At 44.5% G+C, this 21,630-nt stretch overlaps 2 protein-coding genes across 12 annotated transcripts in view; one reads left to right on the top strand and one right to left on the bottom strand.

The window, feature by feature from the left end:
• LOC117582494 (calcium/calmodulin-dependent 3',5'-cyclic nucleotide phosphodiesterase 1) overlaps positions 1 to 21,630 on the top strand; it is a 79,019-nt gene that overhangs the window by 31,250 nt on the left and 26,139 nt on the right. For 3 of the 8 annotated variants that reach the window (XM_034270267.1, XM_034270268.1, XM_034270271.1), the window contains exon 1: positions 7,193 to 7,738. The exons of 2 other annotated variants lie outside the window; for them this stretch is intronic. In XM_034270267.1, coding sequence (XP_034126158.1) covers positions 7,270 to 7,738 — 469 coding nt within the window. In that variant the 5' untranslated portion in view covers positions 7,193 to 7,269. Of the gene's footprint in view, positions 1 to 7,191; positions 7,739 to 21,630 lie in introns of those variants that run through there. 3 more of the 8 variants (XM_034270266.1, XM_034270272.1, XM_034270273.1) reach the window with 3 other exon arrangements.
• On the bottom strand, positions 5,393 to 19,746 carry LOC117582495 (maltase 2). 4 transcript variants are annotated; one of them, XM_034270278.1, is made up of 7 exons: positions 19,596 to 19,746; positions 15,144 to 16,242; positions 14,925 to 15,075; positions 14,673 to 14,868; positions 14,473 to 14,613; positions 14,329 to 14,403; positions 5,393 to 5,429 (listed from the first exon to the last, which is right to left on the bottom strand). In XM_034270278.1, exons 1-6 carry the CDS (start codon positions 19,712 to 19,714, stop codon positions 14,337 to 14,339), a joined length of 1,773 nt encoding a protein of 590 aa, XP_034126169.1. In that variant the 5' UTR covers positions 19,715 to 19,746; the 3' UTR covers positions 5,393 to 5,429; positions 14,329 to 14,336. The 4 variants fall into 4 exon arrangements, with proteins under 4 accessions (XP_034126169.1, XP_034126166.1, XP_034126167.1 ...); XM_034270275.1 differs by lacking the exons at positions 5,393 to 5,429; positions 14,329 to 14,403 and adding exons at positions 12,911 to 13,163; positions 13,231 to 13,317; XM_034270276.1 differs by lacking the exons at positions 5,393 to 5,429; positions 14,329 to 14,403; positions 19,596 to 19,746 and adding exons at positions 12,911 to 13,163; positions 13,231 to 13,317; positions 16,680 to 16,797 and having other exon boundaries at positions 15,144 to 16,323.

The following is a 21,630-nucleotide window of genomic DNA, read 5'->3' as shown; positions in this document are numbered from 1 at the left end:
TCGAAGAGAACTTTCAGACAATCAACTGTGCAGGGCGGGGGGCTGGAGATTGAACCCGCTGCAACAGCTGCAAGTGCAAAGCAAAATGAGGTCAGTTCTGGTATTGCATGTTGCTGGGGCATTAGGGTACAAACTGTTGATAGACATTGGCACGACGGACGACTGACTAATCACCAGCTGCAATGGAGAAGCGCCAGCAAAAAGGGGGAGATAGAACAGGGGCCATGTGCCATGGGCCATATGCAAATGCAGCCGCATTAATGTCTTTAAAAGCAGTGTCCCTTGGGTGGTTTATATAGGGGAAAATATAGTTTCGAAGCCAGAAAGTGTAAGAATATTTTCAAGAGCTTATTTTAACATTTAACTAATCCGTAAATAGTAAAAATAAATACTATAAATAGCAGCCATGCTGCACACAGTGTTCCAATTATAGTTGTTATCGATTATGAATGCTTTGAACACTTATCGATTATTCGTTTATCCCCCACACGCTTGTGGGAACCACTGCCAGTTGCAGGACCTCGCTTATCCTTCCACTTAACTTAACTTAACTTTGTGCACTGCGTATGTCATAAATAACAAATGTCCCCACAGACTATTATGCATTGCAGTTGCTGCTGCTGCCCCCAGGGGCTGCCCTTTCTCAACCTCTCATTTAATTGACAATTGTCTGCAGCTGAAACAGCAACAGAAATACTCGAAAGACTCATAAAACATGGCCAAAGTCAACAGTGTGAAAAAATAAACAACAGCAGGAAGGATGCCTCGAGAAATAAGTTCTCACACAGAGGACCCAAAAGACATTTCTATTTGTCGCCCTCCCCCCCGTACATAGAGTACATAAAGCAGGGCTAAAATATCTCCTCCCTGCTGCCAGATTCTGCTCCGAGTTTCGCTGCTTTCAGCTGCTTTTTTTTTGACAATTTATTTATGCGTTTAATAACGACATCATCAGCATGTAAGCGCGCACACATATTACATGCCACATGCATACATATTTACATATTTACATACTCACATTTACATATTTACATATATGATTTAAGGGCGGGGAAAGGAGGCAGCAACATCGCTGCCACCCACCCACGGGGCAGCAATAAAAATGTCGCTGATTTGACAATGTGTTTTATGTTCCAGGAAGTTTCAGTTTGCTCCTTAAAAGCTTTCAACAACCCGCACTTAAAATATTCCCTGCCCCACCATCAACTTTCTTCCATTCACTTTTGCGACAGCACGCGGGTCTGTGGTGGGGGTGTCCCAACTCATTATGCAGTCATTTTAATGGACTTAAAGCTGTTGAGCAAAAGGGTTAGGGAGTGGCAACGGAAAAGGGAATTTTTCGGCGACTCTTACAGTCTTTCAAAAGTTATGAAATATTTTCAAATATTTGCCACATGGAAAGATAAAATTCTACCATAAAAGATCGCCATAAAAATGTAAAAGTGTCTGCCGCATAACTGCAATTGATTGACTTGATGAATTCCTTTGAAAATGTACTCTCAAAGCTTAAGCACTCTTCAGGACCCCTGGGTACTCGCTGGTTGATTGCCAATCTTGGGCAATTATTTTGTCTCTTAGGAGAGTCCTTAGTGCTTGGGGGAAGCCCTCTTCGATATGCGCCAATCGTTTTCGCATTGTTTATTGTTGGGTTGAGTGGAAGGAAACGAGTAAACAAACATGGCTATAAATAAGCAGCTAATAAGGATAATTGCCTGCTTTACAAATTGTCGCTGGCACAAGTCAAATGCACAGAGAGAGAGAGCGAGCGAGGGAAGTCCTTAATGCTTTGGGCACACAGGATACAGGATACAGGATACAGACACACAGACAGCAAGCAACATATCTACAAGTCAAAATAGTAATAAATTGCTAAAGAAAATTGCGTGGTGCTGCGCTGAGAGACAAAACGAAAGGCAAAGCCCGCAGGCGGAGCAGCCCCGAGGCAAGTTGAGCCGCAAAAACAGAACATATGGACAAGGCTGTGCGGAGGAGGTCCTTTGAATTTTATATGTGTGCAAAAAGTGCCAAGGGTGTGTGGGTGTATGGGGGGGGGGGGGGGGTGTCTGTCCCAAAGACAGACATCCTTATTTATGGTCGTGCGGTGCGGCAAATTAATAATGCGACTTTTCTCATTTGTTTGCTCCATCGTCGACGTCGGTTGTCCTTCTATGTAAATGGGTATTTGCGGGTAGGAACTGCATTTAACACACACAGCTGGGTGTCCTGTATTCGTATACAGCTGGCAAATGAGTCGGAAGGAAGTCTAGATTGAACTTTGAGTACGGCACACCGAAGGTTTACTTCTAAAAAGAATCAGAGAACAAAGCTAAAAGTAGAGCAAAGACAAATAGGTTTAAGCTGCATTGGAAAATTGAAATTTCTAGCTGGTATATGTCATTTTTGGTACATTTATTGAAAGCCATTAACAATATTTATAAAGGTAACAAAATGTAGCCACAAAACTGTACAACTTTCCACCGAATATTTGCGACTGTTAAGATTAGCAGCGCTGGCGGGGCGGCAGCACTGTTAACAGCACAGTGTAGCAGCACAGCCTAACAGCACAACGTAACAGCACAGCATAACAGCCCAGCATAACAGTCTGTTTACGCTCGCCGCTAACAGCATTTGTCTACAGTTACCTGTTAGCGCTCTCCGAAGCGCTCTGAGCGTGGGCTCACGCTCACGCTCGCTCTTACGATCCATACGGCGGCTTTAGCTTGTGGACTAAAAGTGACTGATGATAATTACAGTTCAACCCACCGTTAGAACCTCTAGCTCGCATTCCTGCAGCAATTAGAAACTCCAAAAAGAAATCCAATCCACATTCTCAATCACAGCGCAAATATGCCCTCAAGTACTCTGTATCCAAACAAAATATAGAAACAGTCGGAATGTTGATGTGGTTCGTTCCCCCCTAGCCGATGATCATGATGGGAAGTCACAGGCTGGCTGGCATTTTTTTTTTCTGCACGTTTCCTGATGTTTCCTTTGGCCCAAAATGCTAATGAGCCGCGTCATCGTCTCTCTCTCTGTTTCCCTTCGCCCTCCTCGGCGGCAGTGGCAGTGTGGCACAATTTATAGCACTTCCTGTTGTAGCCAGCAAGTCCTTGGCAGGAGTCCTCCCTTCAATTATATGCAATTTCTTGTGCTTTTTTATTGCATCCCATCGATCCGTGGTGCAGAATGCAGTGTGTGATTAACGGTGTACGAGTGAGTCCTTGACGCTGGTGTCGTGTATGCCACGTCCCCACGTACTCTCCTGTCATGTCCTGTGCGCTATTTGGGTGCTGTCCTGCGCAACATTCTTCGCTCAAACACAAACTATCGCACTTTAATTCATCTTTTATTTACACAAGAGACGAGACGACAAACCCCGCAATGGCGTCACACTGGCGCCCATCAAACAACAACGCGGAAATTATAGCAACAACCGCAGCAGCAGCAGCAGCAAGAGGCGGTGGCAACAACAGCAACAACAGCAACAAGCGGCACAAAATTACAACAATTAAAATATAGGGTGCTGGTGTAAGGGTTGGGGGCAGGAAACCCTAGAGGAGGCTCATGAAGATACGTGGGTGTGTCTGTGCCTGTGTGTGTGCAGCTCCATTTGGTATACACTGTGCCAAATAGGGCGCGCTCTTGGTTGAAGAATTTAATGATGGGTAACCCTTTTTAGTTGCAATTTTTAAATCATTTTGGACTGTTTTCAAGGCATATGTTTTGTACCCATTGCACATATAAATTGTGTCTACCGATGCTCTGACACGTCTGACATTTCTTATTGCTTTCATCTAAACATAAATATCCCTGCCCAAGCTTGAAGCGTCTGAATGGGAGTCTTCCTTTTACTCCTTTTACTCCTTTTCTTATTGCTCATAGTTGGCTTAGGAAAATGGAATTAAATAAACATTTGCTTCAAATTTAACTTACATTTTACCTCTTAGAATTGCGACAGAATTTAAAAGGAAAATTCTGGCATAAATAAGCAAAATTTGCAGCAAAATTGAAACCAAGCCAAGATGCCTTCAAGGCTTCATTCAGTGTACTAAAAATTGTTATAAATGTCCAAGAAGTAGATATTCTGCATTTGTAAATTAAATACTTTCTCCAATTAAAATTTCTCTCATTGGAAATTCGAAATTCCAAGAACAATTACCAGACTTGCACTCCAATTTGTTGTGTTTGCCATCTCGAATTGAACTCACAACATGTGCCTGCAATTATTTGTGGCTCAAACTGTAATTTAATAGCACTTTTGCTGCCCTTTGGGCTATGCACAGTGAAGCTTCTTGTTTGGTAGCAGCACCACAAAATGATTGATTATGCCTCATGCTGGACGTTTCAACTTTAAGTTTCTCTTCTCGCTTGCATTCACATGACAAATGAGTTTCCCTGTGTGGCGTTTCCCCTCTTCAAACTTCAAGTGTGTCTTGTTAATTATTGTCTCGTGTGTGCGATGTTTTCTGTTACACTTTGTTTGTTCCAAAAGGTCCCAGTTGCTCCCAGCATCCACATTAACAGCGACATTGAGCAGCAGCCAGTGACAGCTTTTAATTAAATAATTGACTTGTGTCTGACTCTGACTCTGACTCTGACTCTGACTGACTGTCTCCCTCCCTCCCTTGGCTGCCATTTACGTGCTGCTGCTTTCATCTGTCAATCCAATGAGACAGCAGACACAAGATGCAAGACACAGGAGAGGCTGATAAGTGAGAGTGGGAGCAGAATCAACAGTAACCAGAGAGACACGTTTAATAGAGATGCTGGCCAAATGTCTGTCAGAGATTGGGGTTCATTGAAGCCATTATGGAAAACAAAACAAAACAAAACAAAACAAAAAACTCTCATGAGCTGCATTATTTATGTGGGTAGCTTAGCTTTTGCCTACAATAAGGATTGAAATTTGAAAATTTCTATCATAAATGGAGTGCCCTGAACGGCCATCCAAGGGTTGTCCACCCTGCCGCAAAGATAACGTACATTTTGTGTACGATTTATGATGCCTTTGTTCCTTTGTGTGGCGCACTGAATTGATTTTCGGGGCCAATATCTTAGCGTTAATTGAGTCATAAAGGCAGTCAGTGCGGTTATTGATACCTCATTAGGCAACGCCGATAAACACTGCGTATGCGCAATAATCTCACACAAAACGCAGCTTTAAGCGAGAGTTTTAGGCCACCCGAAAAGTTGATTCTTTGCGATTATTGAAGCCTCTGTCAGCTGCACTGACATTTTCCACTCCAAATTTTTAAACGCTCAACGGGCAGCAGCGGGTGCTTCAGCTTCAGCTCGAGTGGACACAAAAGGCCAAGGGGCAGGCGGGACATGCTGTGTCTCATGCGGGTTAATTAAAATTGCACGATTATCATTTGAAACTCATCTGGTTAGCAGGAGCAGCAGCAGCAGCAGCAGCAGCAGCAGCAGAGAACCCAACAAAATATGTAATTAAATTTGGTGCATTTTTTAACATATTATTTTGTTGGCCATCACGTTGAATGTTTTAACCATAACCAGATTATTCTGGCAGTAAATTAGCTTGCGGTTTTTTAATGATTTTAATTTGATTTAAGTTTGTAATTTAGATTACAAATTAAATGGCAGAAAATGGGCTGATATGTTCAACCAATTGGTGGCAAATTCAAACACCACAAAAGTCAGAGGTATATTTTGGTAGATTTTGTTTCAGTTGCTTCTGCCAAATGTATTTTGTAGAGTTTTCAAATGGGAGTAAAAATCCTGTTTATCCTCTACGTGCATATGAAAAATAGCAGCTCCAAAAAAGAGTTTATCCGGCATTTAAATGTACGAGTATTTGCCTTAAGTTTGCATATCAAACTAGCTAAACTTTAAAACCTTTTGTTGCATTTGTTCCTCTCATTTAATTAGTACCACACAAATTGGTATAAATTTCACAAGTTTCAAACCATCTCAAAGATCAAAATTCTCTACAAACATCCCAGAGTGAACATTTCGCAGCTGTCAACTAATTAAAGTTCCCAGATGTGCTGTTTGCTTGCCCCTTAATCAAGTGGCTAATGATGATTGAGGCGAGGCGCCTTTTCGGCATTGAAATAATAATAGTTTTGAGCGGAGACACGACCTGCACTATTACCCAAAAGGGCGGGCACGTACTGCAAGTGTCTCCTTGTAGCCAAATTTGAGTAAAGTAAAGTCTCAAAGGCGTGGAGAAAGTGAAATGCTTAGGGCCATTCTGGCAAAAGAAAGGGGAGAAACGGGCGAATTCCGGTTGAAGACACGTGACGTCTTAAAAGTGTCGCCATTTTGCTTCATTTGTGGAACGTGACAAGCCAAAAGACATGCCACAAAATATATATGCAAAACGCGAAAATATCATAAAAAATTCGCATTGAAAACGTTGCAAGAGTTGAAGAGACATTTTAAGGGGGGATTGTGCCATTGTGGCATTGATGGATTTCTGATAAATGGACTGCCATTATGAGCAATATGCAAAAATATCCATCCAGCCAAAATGTTCGAGCGAGTGGCGATAAAATCTGAATCAAATAAAGCCAAACAATGTCAGTCCAAACAAATGGCAGCAGCGGGCAGGGGGGACAGTCGACAGGCGAAGCAAATAATTGACAACAGCATGGACACAAAAAACTGCAATTAGAGTCGGGGAGCTAGGACAGGGCAGTGGCAAAGCTGGTGGGGGAAAACAATATTTTCCCATGCCAGAAGTCTGTCAATCGAGAAAAGCCATTTATCCTGCATATATACGAGAGAGTATTGTGCTCCAAAACAATCAGCGAGAGGGAGAGCCATAGAAGTCATATTTGTATACTGGAAACTGTCATCAGTGATGCATTTACATACTTTCTACATTTTTTCTACATTTTACATATTTCGCTGCTTGGGCACTACAAAATTCGTTTAACTCCATTTTTTGTTGGTTATCAATTGCGTTTGGAATATAAGGAATATATTGAGATATTCATTGTTGGATTTAGCCATTTTGATGAGAGTTTTATGGCATTTGCATGGATTTAGCGACACTTTTTGTATAACAAAATTGTATTCCCCAATTTTGCCCTTCGTTCGTTTTGCTAGAAAGACACAAATCAAAATAAAAAGCTAAGAAAAAGTGTATTTTAAAGCTAATTTAAATTGTGCAAAAAATTAAACAAATAAAAAATCAATTCTACGATTATTTTGGCGCACATCGACAAGGCAAAAAGGTTTCCCCCGGTTCGCGCAACAATGCATTTTCGCATATAAATCGACGTAGAGAATATTTGATCTAAAATGGGTGACACTATCGATGAGGCGGCCACGCCGCAGCGACGCGATAAACCGCAAAGTTTGAGCATTAAAGAGGAGGAGGCGTCGGCGTCGCCATCGGCAGCAGCAAGCCCCTCCACCGCGATTCACATTCCCGCCTCGCGCAGTCCGCGCACCAAAATTCGTTTAGCGGAACGCGAACAAAAGCGCGATCACTCGGCGGATGGACTCGGCTCGACGCTCGGTTGTCGCGAAGAGTTTGTGGGCGTCGAGGCAGCGACGCCGCGACGCGAGAGTCTCAACAGCTGCGAAGCAGGTAGCCCGGGCACGCTCTCCACCAGTCTGGGCAAGACGAGTCGACAGAGCTCGAGCAGGTACTCGTCCGGCGTTACGGGCAGCGTCAGTGGGAGCATATTGGGTGGCCTCATGGGCGGCAGCGGCACCACCACCCGCAAGTGCGTCCTGACGCTGGACGGGTACTCCTACGTAATAGGTAAGCAGAGCGACAAAGAAAAGAGTGAACAAAGGAAAGAGAGAGAATGGCAGTGGAATGCAGTTGGTTTAGTGAGGTCAGAAGTGGGGAGTTGTGCAGTTGTCACACACTTTGCCAGCCACAACCACTGTGCAGCGCCTGCCCTTTGTTCGTGGCAGAACAGAAGCCAAAGGAGAGCGGAGTCTTAAGCTCAAGTTTTAATTTCATTCATCCTCTTCTTAGTTCTTCGAATAATACCGTACTTACTTATCCATGTACATGTCTCCTTTAACTTACGACTTTTTTCCATCGTTTCATTGCAGGTAAGTCAACAGAGAAGAGGAAACCAAAAAGCGAAAGCAAAAGCAAAAGCCAAAGAATAAGAAACAGATTGAAGAGCAATTTCTAAGCAAGTGCTGCTGGTGCCGAGGTGGGTCTGCACTTTCCTTCTTGCAGCATTAAAATGAAAATGAAATTGAATTTCCCTAGGAGTTGGGTTATTATAAAAGTTAACTCTGGACCATCACCTGCCCTCATCATTCCAACAACAACAATTCATTTTGGTACACAATTTATGTGCAACTTTTTATGCTGCTTGCATATGCCACAACAATCGCTTAGGAAGAAAAAAAAATAAGCAGAAAATGTAAATGGGAAATGGAAACTTCATTCAAATAAAGGGAAAAGGTGCAAAAGCTGCTCCTGCTGCTGCTGCTGCTGGGGGTCCACTTTTGAGTGGCAGCCTTTGTGGCCCAAGTCTGATAGCAGCAGCAGCCTTCTCTTAGCTTCACATACTACGTACATATATGTATGGTTAGGTATTTGCTCCATGTACAAACAGAAATGTGTTACCCTCTTCTGTTGTGTGTGCATGCCTCCCTCTCATTCATGGCCATGGTCAGTGTCTGTGTTCTTGGCTAATAAACTGCCAGCCAGCCACAATGTAAGCACAATGTGTGTGTCCATTCAAGATTAAAATTCATGAATTGAGTTTTCCCATAAAATGTATTCTTCAGCAGGCACTGATGGAATTCATTAGATATTAGACCACAATATTCCTCAAGCAGTTTCAGTTTTGGCATTTTGAGTGCTTCAGTTGTAAGTTGGTTATGACTGAGGATACGCTTTCGAATTTATAGATTTATCTTTGAGCTTTGTTTATGAATCATTTCCCAGCAGCTTTCCACTTAAGTTCATATATTCTTATCGATTTCAGTCTCAATCTCTTCACACCCTTTACTGCTACATCCATGACTTATCTCTTCTAAGTTATCTAATCAAATAATCATAATCATTATTCCCCCTTTAAACCGCTTTAATTTGTATAATTATTTCATTGAAAAACAATTCGTACTTTTAATTTCTTAATTGATTCATTCAATCCTTTCATGCACAACAAAAAACTTTAGCATTTAGCCAAGACTTCCATTCGATTTGGCAAATTCCTTTAAGCCAAGGTCGTCCCTCGTGCTCTCTGTGGGGCAGGGTGGCGGTGGCTCGTTTACTCGGTCACGTAGCGGCCACAAATCGTGCGGCGATTTTGAGACAATGCCAAGAGCCAAGTCGAAGCCCACACAAGACCCTAGGCCACGCCCCTCGATACCCAATGGGTTGTAGATTTAAGGGGTTAATTCGAATTTGTGTAACAAAAGAAAATTTCACTGCAGGAAGTGCTTGAAGTTTTGTCTCCTCGTGAACCAAACTCAGCTTTAAATAATTCCAAATTAAATCTGATTGCCAGGTATCCCCAAGTCCATAGATCCTTCATTCCTTTTCTTGTCTTTGGCCGAGGTTGTTGTCGTCGGCGCCCGTGCCCCATGCTTTTTGCCTTTCAATTTATGGGCGCTGCAATATTTTTTGCAAACATCCTTAGCATATCCTGCGGCGACAGCGCAGACAGCATTGCAATAAATAGTCAAGTGTTTGACTCGGCTTCAGGGCAGGGCAGATATCCTTTTGTGTATGTCTGTGTCTGTCTGTGTCGATGGCGGAGTGTCCTTCAATTGACATATTACACTTGTTGTTGCTGCGGCCCTGCCGGCTCGCGGCTGTTTTGTCTTTCGCCCTTTTACTGGTTATGGCCCTCGATTTGTCTTGTCTTGTCCGTCATGGGATTGCCTCGTACAAAGTTCTGCTCCGGCCTGGCCTCGCCACATGGCTGATCAAGCGTGGCACCGACAAGTTGAACGCATTGACAGGGACATGGACAGCAAAGCAAAGACCCCCCCGATTGGCAGACGGCAGCTGGTGCTGGTCTCTCTCTCTCTCCTTTTTCACACTGCTCCACCCAATGCTGGAAAGCAAACGGGTTAAGTGGCTCATTTAGTTTGTGGTTCAATGGGTTTTCGTTTTCGTTTTGGGCATTTGACAAATTAAATTTGGCATTCATGAAAAGTCTTGAGAGCATGAAAACACATAAATCTGTGAATAATAAGCAGGAACTGAAAGTAGGGATTATATTTGAACTTTTTTAGCCAAAAGAATGCTCTGAGAATAATCTACGAAAATTAAAATAAGCAAAGTCCATTTTTAGATTACTTTTTCCCACAATTTGCATCTGAGTTCGAAGCCAAAAAACTCCGAATCGGTAGCTAAAACCGATAAGTTAATGCTTTAAAAGAAAAGTTAAGGAACAAATCTATAAAGACACGAGTATTTACTCATCTAAACCACCAAACATAAGTTTACCATTCATAAATACATAAAACTCAGCCACAGCAAGTTGGATTCCCCTTCAAGCTGCCTTCAAGCTCTCCTCAAACGGACTCTAACCCGTTGCATACCCTCAGGCGCTGGTGTGACCGCATAACTCACATGCCAGAGAGCTCTGGCTTGACCTTACCAAGCGAACGCTTTGTTCTTTTGGCTTTTGGCTGGCCAAAAAGCGACAAGGAAATTTCATCAAAATTTGCATAAATTCCGCTCAGACACACAGAAAACGTACAGAAATTCTTTTTCGAAATGCTCAAAGTATGCGACAAAAGGCCACGCATAAAATTTTATTGGTAAAAAAGTTGGCGGCAGCTTCCAACGAGCCCGAGGCAGGACTTTAAGGGATAATATATGCAACTCAGTCTCCCTCTCTCCTTACTCTTTTATGGCAATGGCCTCTCAATTGGCTATCACTTTGGCTTAGCTCTCGGCGGACCAACTTCTTCTTTCAAGTGTCAGCGACAGCCGTAATAATAAAAGGAAGCAGCAGCCAGCAGAAAAAAAAGGCTTAAAATCAATTTTCGTTAAACCCTTTCGAGAGGGGACACACAGACACACACTCGCATGGCCATAAAACTGATTACCAATGGCCCGAACGTTGGGAAATTTTTTAATTAAAAACAGTTAAAACTGGCGCCAACGCTGCCGCTTTATGTCAGCCAGCAGCCGCAGCCATAGCCACAGCAAGAGAAGAGCAAAAACGACCACGGGATACCCCTCTGGGATTTATGTGTGTTCTGTCTGCTGGTGCCACAAATATGCCACAGAAATACACCCTAGAAAAATGTTGTCTGCCAGTAACAGCACCAGACCCGAAGCCAGAAAAGGATCCCCCAGTGCTGCTCCTCCTGCTGCTGCTGTGGCATTAAGGTGCACAGCCTCGAGCGGCTCTGTCTATTCTGTCAGAGATTTTGCAACATGTTTGGCTACAATTTGGCTAACTAGCACAAAGGCTTAAACACACGCCCGGCCAGCTTCTCGTTTGTTTTGCCTGCTCTCCGATGTCAACGTTGCGTCGTTGTCCTGACAATTTCGAGAGGTGTTCCTCCTGCTCCTGCCATAATTTGCAACGCAATTTTGGTCTGCCTTCAAGTGAAGGTTCACTCAGCAGCAAAAATCTGTTCAGTTTGCCCAGCGAAAATGTTTTTCTTTCGGAACTTAAATGCAATTTTAAACTTTTTAAGTGCTAACCAAAAAAAGGAGCTTGTAAATTACCGAGAAAACAAGATTTACTTTATATTTTGTTGAAGAACTTTTGCAGGATTTCAATTTCAAAGCTACTTAAATAAAGATATATATTTCTGGGAGTGCTACAAAATATTTTTAGATAGAACATTTTCTGTTTGTCTATATCCAAAACTTGTTCTGCAGTGTACTTTTGCTGCCTGTTGTCTTTGACTGTTTGCGCTTGGGTTAATTTGCAGGCACTTTGCTTGCCGTTTGCCCTTCCATTGCTCTTCTTTCCTTCTCCTTCTCCCTTTTCTCTTTGCTGCTGCTGCTGCTGCTTCTGTCATCAACTGGCAATCAGTGGCCCAACTAGGCAGCCGCCATCCAATCCATTCAAGGCCCAAGTCCTGTCTCTTATGCTCAGGCATCAATGCGTTACATTTGAGGCGAAACTACTTTTATTTGAATGCGGCGCAAACAAATTGAATTGCTGACACTTTTTTTGTGCCCAGCTTCATAGTGAACGGTAAAAGCGTGCTGGCTGTCTGTCGCCTTCCACGCTCTCTCGCTGCTCACTCTCTCTCTCTCTCTCTCTCTCTCTGCCGCTTTGGCCTTGCACTCTCCGCCGCTTTTGTGTTGCCCTCTCTGCCGCTTGTGGACTGCGCGCTCTCTCCCACTTTTCGGTTTGCTCTCTCTCTCTCTCTCCTCCTCTTTTGTGCTTGCACTACTTTGCCCTTTTGGGGGTGGCACTTGATAATTTATCAAGTTTGTTCACGTTCAAGAGCAGAGTGCAGAATGCAGTTCACTGCTGCAAAGTTGCTGACAAAGCGCTTCGGCTCTAAGCACGGATTTGTAAAGTGATATGGAGGAATGGGCGTGGGAACGTGGAAGGGGAATGCGAATGCAGTAGTTGTCGCAGCGGGATAATGCTTACATTTATCTGCCATAACAGAGAGTGTCAAATGCTTAAGCGGAGTCCTCGCTGTTTGAACAGCATGTGGGGGAGATCGAAACTTGGACATTTTATGGAGCAAGAGAGAAAGATGAAAAGAGTGAGACAGTTTAGATTGATGATTGCAGCTTAAAAATAATTTGTACACTTATAGATGGATGATTTAAGCTTGAAAGTAGCTTGTGCAACATAAAGATGAATTGTGGGAATTATTTGTGGCATTAAAACGTAGAAACCTCCTCGGAAACCCTTGACGAAAATTCATCTATCAGCGCCCCCACATTTCCTCTCGACTCATCTGCTTGCTGTTAAAGGAAATTACATTTTGCAAATCCCAGTCAGCCACATTCAACCGCTGTTAATGACATTTAATCTGATGTTCGTTTTATTAATTAATTAATCAATCAATCAATCAGCAAACAAGCAAACAAGCAGACACACAGACACACAGACACTGACTGCTGGTATTGGAGTGCTGTAGAAATCCGTCAAAAGCGTTGCTGATTGATTTTCACTTTGGTCCATTTGTGGCGCCACAAATTGTAGAATAGAAACGCCACTAGAACCACTTGGGCCGACTTGATGAGCTGCTTGACCAAAGTGCGACGTTGTGCGCTGTAAATATTTACAAGCAAAAAAGATAATGGATAATGAATGGGCATAGATAGAGTTGTTCACTCACCTCATTGCCGTGGAGCAGCGCTCGCTCAGCACGAGTCCTCCACGCGGTGGCAGATCAAGCTCGAAGGCCACAGCCAGAAGGCTGTCGCTGAATTAATGCAAATAGTTTATATGTTTTTTAATACTTTTCGCGGCAGACACAGCAAAAAAGAAATATATATTTCAATCCATTGAAAGCCTTAAGCCTCAAGTTTAATTTTTTGTGTGTTTTCATTTGTGAAAATTATGGAAAGCTATTAAGCTGCACTTAAAGCTCACAAATTCATTTTTGTGCATTTTTAACCTCGTTTTAAATCAACTTAAAAGCACTTGTTGGCTGCTTGGAAATTAATTATTTATGTATTTATTTATGTGGAAAGTTTTTGCCAGCACATGAAAATATGTAAGTGCCTCCGGGAGTTAAAAGTATATTTCAGAGGAGTGGTAGCACTTTTTATTGCATTTTTTATCTAAAAATATATTTATTTTATAAGCTTCCAATTCCCTCATTTGGATGCAAAATTGTGCTGTCAAAAAGCATGCAAAAAGTTACACAACTAAACGCACAATCCAGCATCAATTTTGCAACAATTTAAAACTATTAGACAGACTCTTATCTAAACAATTTGTTGTGTAAAATGTCTCTAGCAGGCAATCAAAAACTTTCCAGCAAGCTATTGAACGTGCACAACCCGGGGTAGAAAGTTTTGCGATAGTTGAAAAATGCACAAAACATTTAATTCAGTTATTAAGGGACAACTTTTAGCAACCCAAAGATAGAGAGAGAGAGAGAAATGGGAAGCGAAATGCGAGCCATAAATCTTTCTTACTCTACATACATGTAGATGTGTATGTAGCATGTACTCTGCTACATGAAAAATTACATTGGCCAAGCGAGCGAGCAGAATTGGCAGCAAAAGTTCTGGGCAAAATGCCAGGCCAGCCACCCACCGGCGACGATGTGTGACCAGTCCTGGTCCTTCATTAGCTGTGAATTGAATTCCTTTTGGTGCTCCCCGACACCCCACACACACCCACCCACCAGCTGTAAAGTCATTAATTTTCCACACATTTTGTATTCAATCGCGTGACATTTTGAGCTGAAAATGCAATTAAAGGCTCGAACTCCTAGACAAGTCGGCAGACGAGACCCTCGTGTGGAGCCAGGGACAATGCACTTGCGGCCAGGGAATGACTGCAGTAAGCGGGTGTAAAAATAGAGGAAAATAGAGCAAAGGAGCATGGAGGGGGAGTCCAAACTTACCCTTTCTCATAGACGGAGTCCACGCCAGCTATTTCCACGACCAATTTCTTGGGCTGATTGAGAAACTCTGAGAGATTGACCAACTGCTCCTTGTCGCTCACATTAATGATGGTAATTATCGAATCAAAGTTGGTATATGATCTAAGTGCAAGTATTTACTTTGAAGTAACTTTGATTAGGGGTTTGATATTTCCACTTACCGCTTGAAGGCAAACACCCAGCGTGAAATGGGCTCAATGGTAAAGCGGCCCCGGCGCATTATGGCCGTTTTACGCAGCTCAATGAGCGACTTATAGACCTTGTAGTGACTCTTGGCTGCCACTTTTTGGGCAGCCAAGTTGAGTTCTGTGTAGTTGGGATGCACAGGCAGCCAGGTTTTGGCAGCCTCGGAGAAACCTGAAGGGGGAAAATGATGCAGAAATCATTTTGGAATATTTTTAAACATTTTTTACCTCCATTGCTGGCATTATTCCATTGGAATGGCGTACGTTCTGGATCCCTGGACACATCCTTAAAGAGCTTCTCGCCCACATTTCGCGCTGGCGGATCCACAGTGTCCTCCCAGCTGATGTCGCGATAGTCCTGCATGCCCAGCTCCTCGCCCTGACCAAAAGATAAACCACACAAAAGTGAACTTTGAAGGGACCTTTTGGAGCGCTGTCGCCACTCACATTGTAGGTAACTGCCACGCCGGGTAGGGTCATCAGCAGCATGTTCATGGCATCCACTGAGGCTGGTCCAAAACGTGAGGCGACTCGGGGATTGTCATGGTTGCCCATGACCCAGTTGGCTGCGTGCCCGCCGCGTGGCATGTAGATCAGCCACTTTTCCACATTGTAGACAAAGTCACGCGCATCCGAGTCGCCATTCACGTCCGTAATGAAGTGAAAGTTGAAGGGCAAATGCGAGCCTCGCACCCCCTGCCGGTCCTCGTAGTAGTCCGCGAGTGTCGTGAGTCCGGCATACGCCTCCGTCATCATGATGCGTGTGGGACCCTCGGGATGTTTGGAGCTGAAATCATCGAGCAGCTGCCGCCAGTGCTGCACCATTTCCAGCACCTCGGGCAGATCCTTGGTGTAGATGTGTCGTGTGTAGTCGTAGGACAATGGATCCTGGGTCTTGCCACTCAGCGGCTCGTCCTCCAGGGACTCCACCTCGAACATGTGGTTCACCGCATCGATGCGAAAGCCAGCAACGCCCTTGTTCAACCAAAAGAGTATCACATCATCCATGGCTTGGACAACAGCGGGATTGCGATAGTTGAGATCCGGTTGCTCCTTGGTGAACTGATGGAGATAGTACTGCTGGCGGGACTCGTGCCACTCCCAGGCGGAGCCATAGAACACGGACTGCCAGTTGTTGGGCGGCTGTCGCTCTCCATGCTCATCGATCTTGGGGTCCGCCCAGACATAGTAATCCTCGTAGCCGGGCTCCTTGGCCGCTGACTTCTTGAACCACTCGTGCTCATCCGAGCTGTGATTGGGCACAAAGTCGAGTATGATCTTGATGCCCAGCTCGTAGGCGTTGTCTATGAGCTGCTGAAAGTCCTCCATGCTGCCGTATTCGGGTTGTATTTTCCTATAGTCCGAAATGTCGTAGCCAAAGTCCACCATCGGGGACTGGAAGATGGGACTCAGCCAGGTGGCTGTGATGCCCGTCTCCGCGAGGTACTGCAGCTTGGAGGTGATGCCCGGCAGATCGCCAATGCCGTCGCCATTGCTGTCCTTGAAGGATCTCGGATAGATCTGATAGAAGACCGTGTGCTGCCACCAGTCTATAAAGTCCTCCGAGTCACTCTTTACCAAACTGGACATGCTGGAACCAGGATACAGCAGCACCACCACCAGCAGACTAAAAAGAGGAATTCGTATCAATTTTGTTCGCATTTTGTTTTGCTTCTGCTGTGGGCTGCCGCTTTCCCGTCACTTTTAAACCGATTTCTAAACCAATAATTAAAATAATTCTCGCTTTTTTTTTGCACTGATTATAATCAGAGTGGTGTGCCGCCAATCTGCTTATCAACTGAACTTCAAACAAAAAACAAAATTGCAAAAGCAAATTAAATGAGTAAACAAATTTGAAATTTCACGTTTCGCTGCACAGTCAGCTGTAGAGCTGGTGGGATGAGCGGCAGGCAGGCAGAGCTTTTTGGCTTTTTATAGAAATTGTCACAATCTACAGAATCTCTTCGCTCTTTGCGCACTCACCGTCAAAACAAAAACAACACAGAATTGAAAACTAAACAAGTTCTTGCGTTGAGCAGCTGCCGGCAGCGAGTCACAAATTAGCTTTCAACGGAGATCATGTCATCTGCTTTGCCGTTGCTCTGCCGCTGTTCTGCTTTGCTGCTGCTTTCAGCTGATCGCGAGCTTTCAGTCCACAAGTAGAGCCAGCAACAGCATTAGCGCAGGGCAACGCTCGTTAAGGTGACGCAAAATTGAGATGCAGGCCCGTGCCATAAGGCGCGGGAGAGCGACAGATCGAGAGAGTGAATGCGAAGCGAAGCAAAGAACGAAAAGTGCAAGATGAAGACGCGAGATAGCGGCTGCAAATGCTTGTGTATGTATGTAGGTGACAAAGTGCGATTACAGTGGGCAGCGCAAATGACGAACCATGATTAGGATTTGCTCAACTTTTGCGTAAAACAAGCAAAAGCAAGTTTCACCAGGGAAGTTTCACTGGGTATCAATAAAAAATAATATAAAAATATCTCTATGCCAGTACTATCTGTGCTTTAACCTTCCATCAAATATATTGTCATACTCTTTCTGACGTCACTCAGGCAGTCCTCCCGCTGTGCATCCACCCTTCGTTCTTGATTACCACAACAATTATCCACAAACAATTGAAGCAGTTGAAGAACCACAAAAATATTCAAACGGTACCCAAAACGCACTCAGAGAATCAGGGAAAGAGAATTTTAATTAAAATCAGCGACAATTAAACGCTATGGGATGCCGCACCGCACCGCTGCGCACCGTTGACATTTATGAGTTATTCGAGTACAAATCGAGCAAAAGAGTAACACTTTGGGTGAAAGTGGAAGAAGAACAAACAAAACACGTAGCCGAAAGGGCACAGCGAAAGGTCTTCGGCATTGGCACTGGCAATTGCTTTTCGCTCTCTCTGTGTCTCTATCTCTCTCTCTCTCTCTCTCTCTCTCCAATTCAATTAAAATGGCTTTTAAAGCGCAGAAATGCAAATGTAAATTGTTTTTTTGCTGTTGCTGGAATGAAAACTGAAATTAGATTGACTGCTCGAGATACATTTTAAAACGAAATGCTGCATTATAATTGAAAATTAATGTAAAATAGGAGTAACAACAAATGTTTTGGTTAATTATTTTCGCTTGCTCAACTGAATGACCAAACCCTCATGGGGTGCCAGAATGATCTCCTTCGGATTGAGACGCTCTCCGGCAGTATGTGCGGAATCCACACCCGCGACAAGGACATGCAAACGATTGGGCAAATCAATGAAATCACTTATGTCCAGCAGCTCCGTTTGGTTCTTGACATTGATGATGGTTAGCAGAGTGTTTTGGCCCTGGATTTCACTGCAAAAGATGGAAGAGAGTTAGAGTAGAGTTCAAAGAGAGAGAGAGAGAGAGAGAGAGCTTTGCTTACCGCTTAAAAGCAAACACTCGGCGATTCAGCACTCCAGGTATGAAAGCTCCACTCTTGAGTGCCTCCTTTTCTCGCAGTTTCAGCAGCGACTGATAGATCTTGTAGTGACTTCGCTCTGCCTGCTGTTGATTGCGCAGATTTAGCTCCTTGTAGTTGGGGTGCACAGGCAGCCAAGTCTGAGCGGCACTGGAGAACCCAGCATTCGCTTCATCGCTCCACTGCATGGGCGTGCGCTCGGGGTCGCGAGAGATCCACTTGTAATTGTCAATGCCAGCTTCACAGGCAGGCTGATCCACAGTTTGTTCCCAGCTTATGTCACGATAGTCCAGCATGCCCAGCTCTTCGCCCTAAAAGGAGAGCAGAAATGCAAATAAAATGGAGAAATAAATCATTGCTGCACCCACATAATACGTCACTCCAATGCCTGGCAGTGTCATCATCAGCATATTCATGGCATCCACAGACTGTGCACCAAAGCGTGAGGCCACACGTGAATTGTCGTGATTGCCCATCACCCAATTGGCCACATGTCCATGTGGCATGTAAATCAACCAACGCTCAATATAGAAGATAAAATCTGCAGCCGAGGAATCGGCATTCAGTTCGGTAATGAAATCAAAATTGAAAGGAAACTCTGGTCCCAGCACGCCCTGCGCATCCTCATAGTAATCCATTAGATCCGCCAACGGAGCATAACCCTCGGTCATCATGATCCGCAGAGGACCCTCATTGCTGCTGGAGTAGTTGTCGAGCAGCTGGCGCCAGTGCTGCAGCAGGGTGTAGCTTTCCTTTTGGTTCTTTGTGTAAATGTGTTCGAGATAATCAAACGAATTGGGATCGCTGGTGGTGCCACTCAGTGGCTCATCCCGCAGCTGCTCGTCCTCGTAGACGTAAATGACGGCATCAATGCGGAAGCCAGCGACGCCCTTGTTCAGCCAATAGAGCAAAGTGTCATCCATGGCCTGGACCACAGCGGGATTGCGATAGTTAAGATCGGGTTGGGCGTAGGTGAACTGCCGCAGGTAGTACTGTCCACGCTCCTCGTTCCACTCCCACGCGGAGCCCGAGAACACGGATCTCCAGTTATTGGGCGGCACTCGAGTGCCGTTCTCCAGCAGTGTGCCATTCTCCCACATATAGAAATCCTCGTAGCCAGCCTCCCTGGCAATGGACTTGGCAAACCACGGATGCTTATTGGAGCTGTGATTCGGCACAAAGTCGAGTATGACCTTGATGCCCAGCTCATTGGCTTTGGCAATCAGTGCATCAAAATCCTCCAGGGTGCCATACTCGGGCTGGATGTTTGTGTAGTTGGAAATGTCGTAGCCAAAGTCCACCATGGGCGACTCAAAGATGGGACTCATCCACACAGCCGTAATGCCCGTCTCCGCGAAGTACTCCAGCTTGGAGGTGATGCCCGGCAGATCGCCAATGCCATCGCCGTCGCTGTCCTGGAACGATCTAGGGTAGATCTGATAGAAGACCTCGTTCTTCCACCAATTGTTCTTGGCATCCAGCGCTTTGTGCTCCTTCTTTGATGGTCCGGCGGCGGCCAAACCCACAACTAGACCCACATTCACCGCGAGGGCTATTACTTTACCCAAACCGATCATCATCCTACTGAGTTCTCTCTCTTGGCCAGCCTTAGCACAGCCCTTTTATACCGCTTGACCGGCTCTACTCAATTCCGGTTTTGTTTGGCGATCGCCACACAAATATTGAAACAACTGTCGGGCATTGTCTGAGGTATTTGTGCTGTTCGTGAAGAGAATTGTAACATGTAACTGTGTCAATTGTAAGTTGTTTTGCCAGGGAAAACATGGCTCCCTCCAGAGCACGAGCAAATAAACTAAAGGGAAGAGCAGATGGCAAGGAAGTAATAATATTTAAATATTTATTTATTGGTGGACATGAATCAGCAGCAAATTTACAAGTATTAATAGAAGTTCAATTGACAAAATAAGTTGAGAGGAAAGCTTCGGGGAACTCAAATCCACCGATGAGCGCTGCTGCATGACGCGCGACGTGTAGCCAAAGTGAAGCATGTTGTGGAGTGTGTAATATAAATGAAGGAGTTTGCTTAGGAATATAAATGAAAGTGCTGCTGTTAGGTGGCTCTAAGAAGAAATTGGAACCAAGCTGAAGTGAAATTTACACTAAAGCTTTCTCCATAAAGAGCTGCTCCGCACATAAACATCCAATCTGTCTGCAGTTTCTAATTATATAAATTAATAAAAAGTTTCACTAAAAGCCTGCCAGCAACAAGGGGAAAACACACACCGTAAATGTTGCGCCATAACTTATTACCTCCGTTGCCTCCAATATCCCGTACAAAATCCCAAAGCTTGTATTTCCGGTGGAAAGGCCAAACAAACTCTAACCGTCAGCACATTTATCAAGCTGCAATTTCGCTGCTCTGGCCAAACCGCCAACTTCCGTTGCGTGACCAGGATGTCCAAATGGAAGCCGCAGACAGGACCCATTTTGGACCCAACCAGGCACCAGATTTCTTGTGGCTGCTGCTGCTGCTGCTGCTGCTGGCAGCTTAATTAAAACATGTTGCCATCAACATCAAAAACAAGAGTAACCAAACCAAATGGTTGTCTGATGGCTGCTTTTGCTTTGCCCCATTGCTGCCTCTAGAAAGATCCTTTGTAGTCCTTCGACTTTCCTCTTTTGGTGCACAAATATGTGCAGAAATCTTCACGTGTAGCGTGGCATAATTCAGCTATTTACAGCGCACGACATGAAAAGGGTTTGACATGGGGGCGTGTCTCGAGTTTTTGTTCCCAAATATTGGAATTCCTTTTCGGCCAAGCCAAGCCAAGCCAAGCAAATTTGCTATAATTTGGAGGGGGCCAAACTTAAGGGCAAAACGGTGGCAGCCAGCTCCCGACTAATCCTGCGCCTGTCTCACCGAACTGTGCCAACTCACTCACCTGTCCCAGCGGCACGTCTCCTTTTCTGTTCCACTTGTTCTTCTCCTTTTCTAAGGGTGCACCTGTCTCTGTCTGTCTGTGGGTTTGCCGGTCGGGACAACAGGGTTTACCTTTCATGTCGCGACTCTGATTGAATTGCTTTCGCTTTCGCTTTCGCTTTCGCGTGCCCTTCTTCAGCCTTTTGTGTCAGAATATTTTCGGGAATGTATGTACCCTTCAGAGCACTTTTCAATTTGGCTTTTGGGCTCCCCGAACACACAGCCCGTACATTTTGTATTATGTAAATATTTAATCATATGAAAGTTTTGCATCGGGGGACCCTGGCCTAACAGCCTGGCATATTAAAAATCAGTCGACGACTAATCCGTTGGTAGCCTCAGATATTTACGAATTTAGCACACGCGCCTAAACATATGCTACGGGGTTTTGGGTAGTCCCTCCGCCCCACCTTTCACCCATTTAAGTATTTTCTACCCAAATTTTTACTCATTTTTTATTTTGCTGTCTGTCCTCTGACAACCTCTTGGCGCCCTTGTTTGCTCTCGATTTTTTGGGGTTTTTTTTTGTGGGACCTTGCTGTTTGATGTTGTCAA

Source organism: Drosophila guanche, unplaced genomic scaffold, assembly GCF_900245975.1.
Source record: "Drosophila guanche unplaced genomic scaffold, DGUA_6, whole genome shotgun sequence".
In the NCBI taxonomy this organism is placed as follows: domain Eukaryota; kingdom Metazoa; phylum Arthropoda; class Insecta; order Diptera; family Drosophilidae; genus Drosophila; species Drosophila guanche.
The sequence above is the reverse complement of the archived record's forward strand: the minus strand, read 5'-3'. Positions and strand labels throughout refer to the sequence as shown.

What these genes read in the sequence shown, in the direction of transcription:
- LOC117582495 (XM_034270275.1), bottom strand. Translation starts at nt 19,714, where the DNA reads ATGATGATCGGTTTGGGTAAAGTAATAGCCCTCGCGGTGAATGTGGGT. An exon ending in CTGGATGCCAAGAACAATTG is followed by an intron (nt 16,243 to 19,595) that starts GTGGAAGAACGA and finishes CTTTATAGACTG; the next exon opens with GTGGCAGCACACGGTCTTCT. An exon ending in GCGTGGCAGTTACCTACAAT is followed by an intron (nt 15,076 to 15,143) that starts GTGAGTGGCGAC and finishes TCTTTTGGTCAG; the next exon opens with GGCGAGGAGCTGGGCATGCA.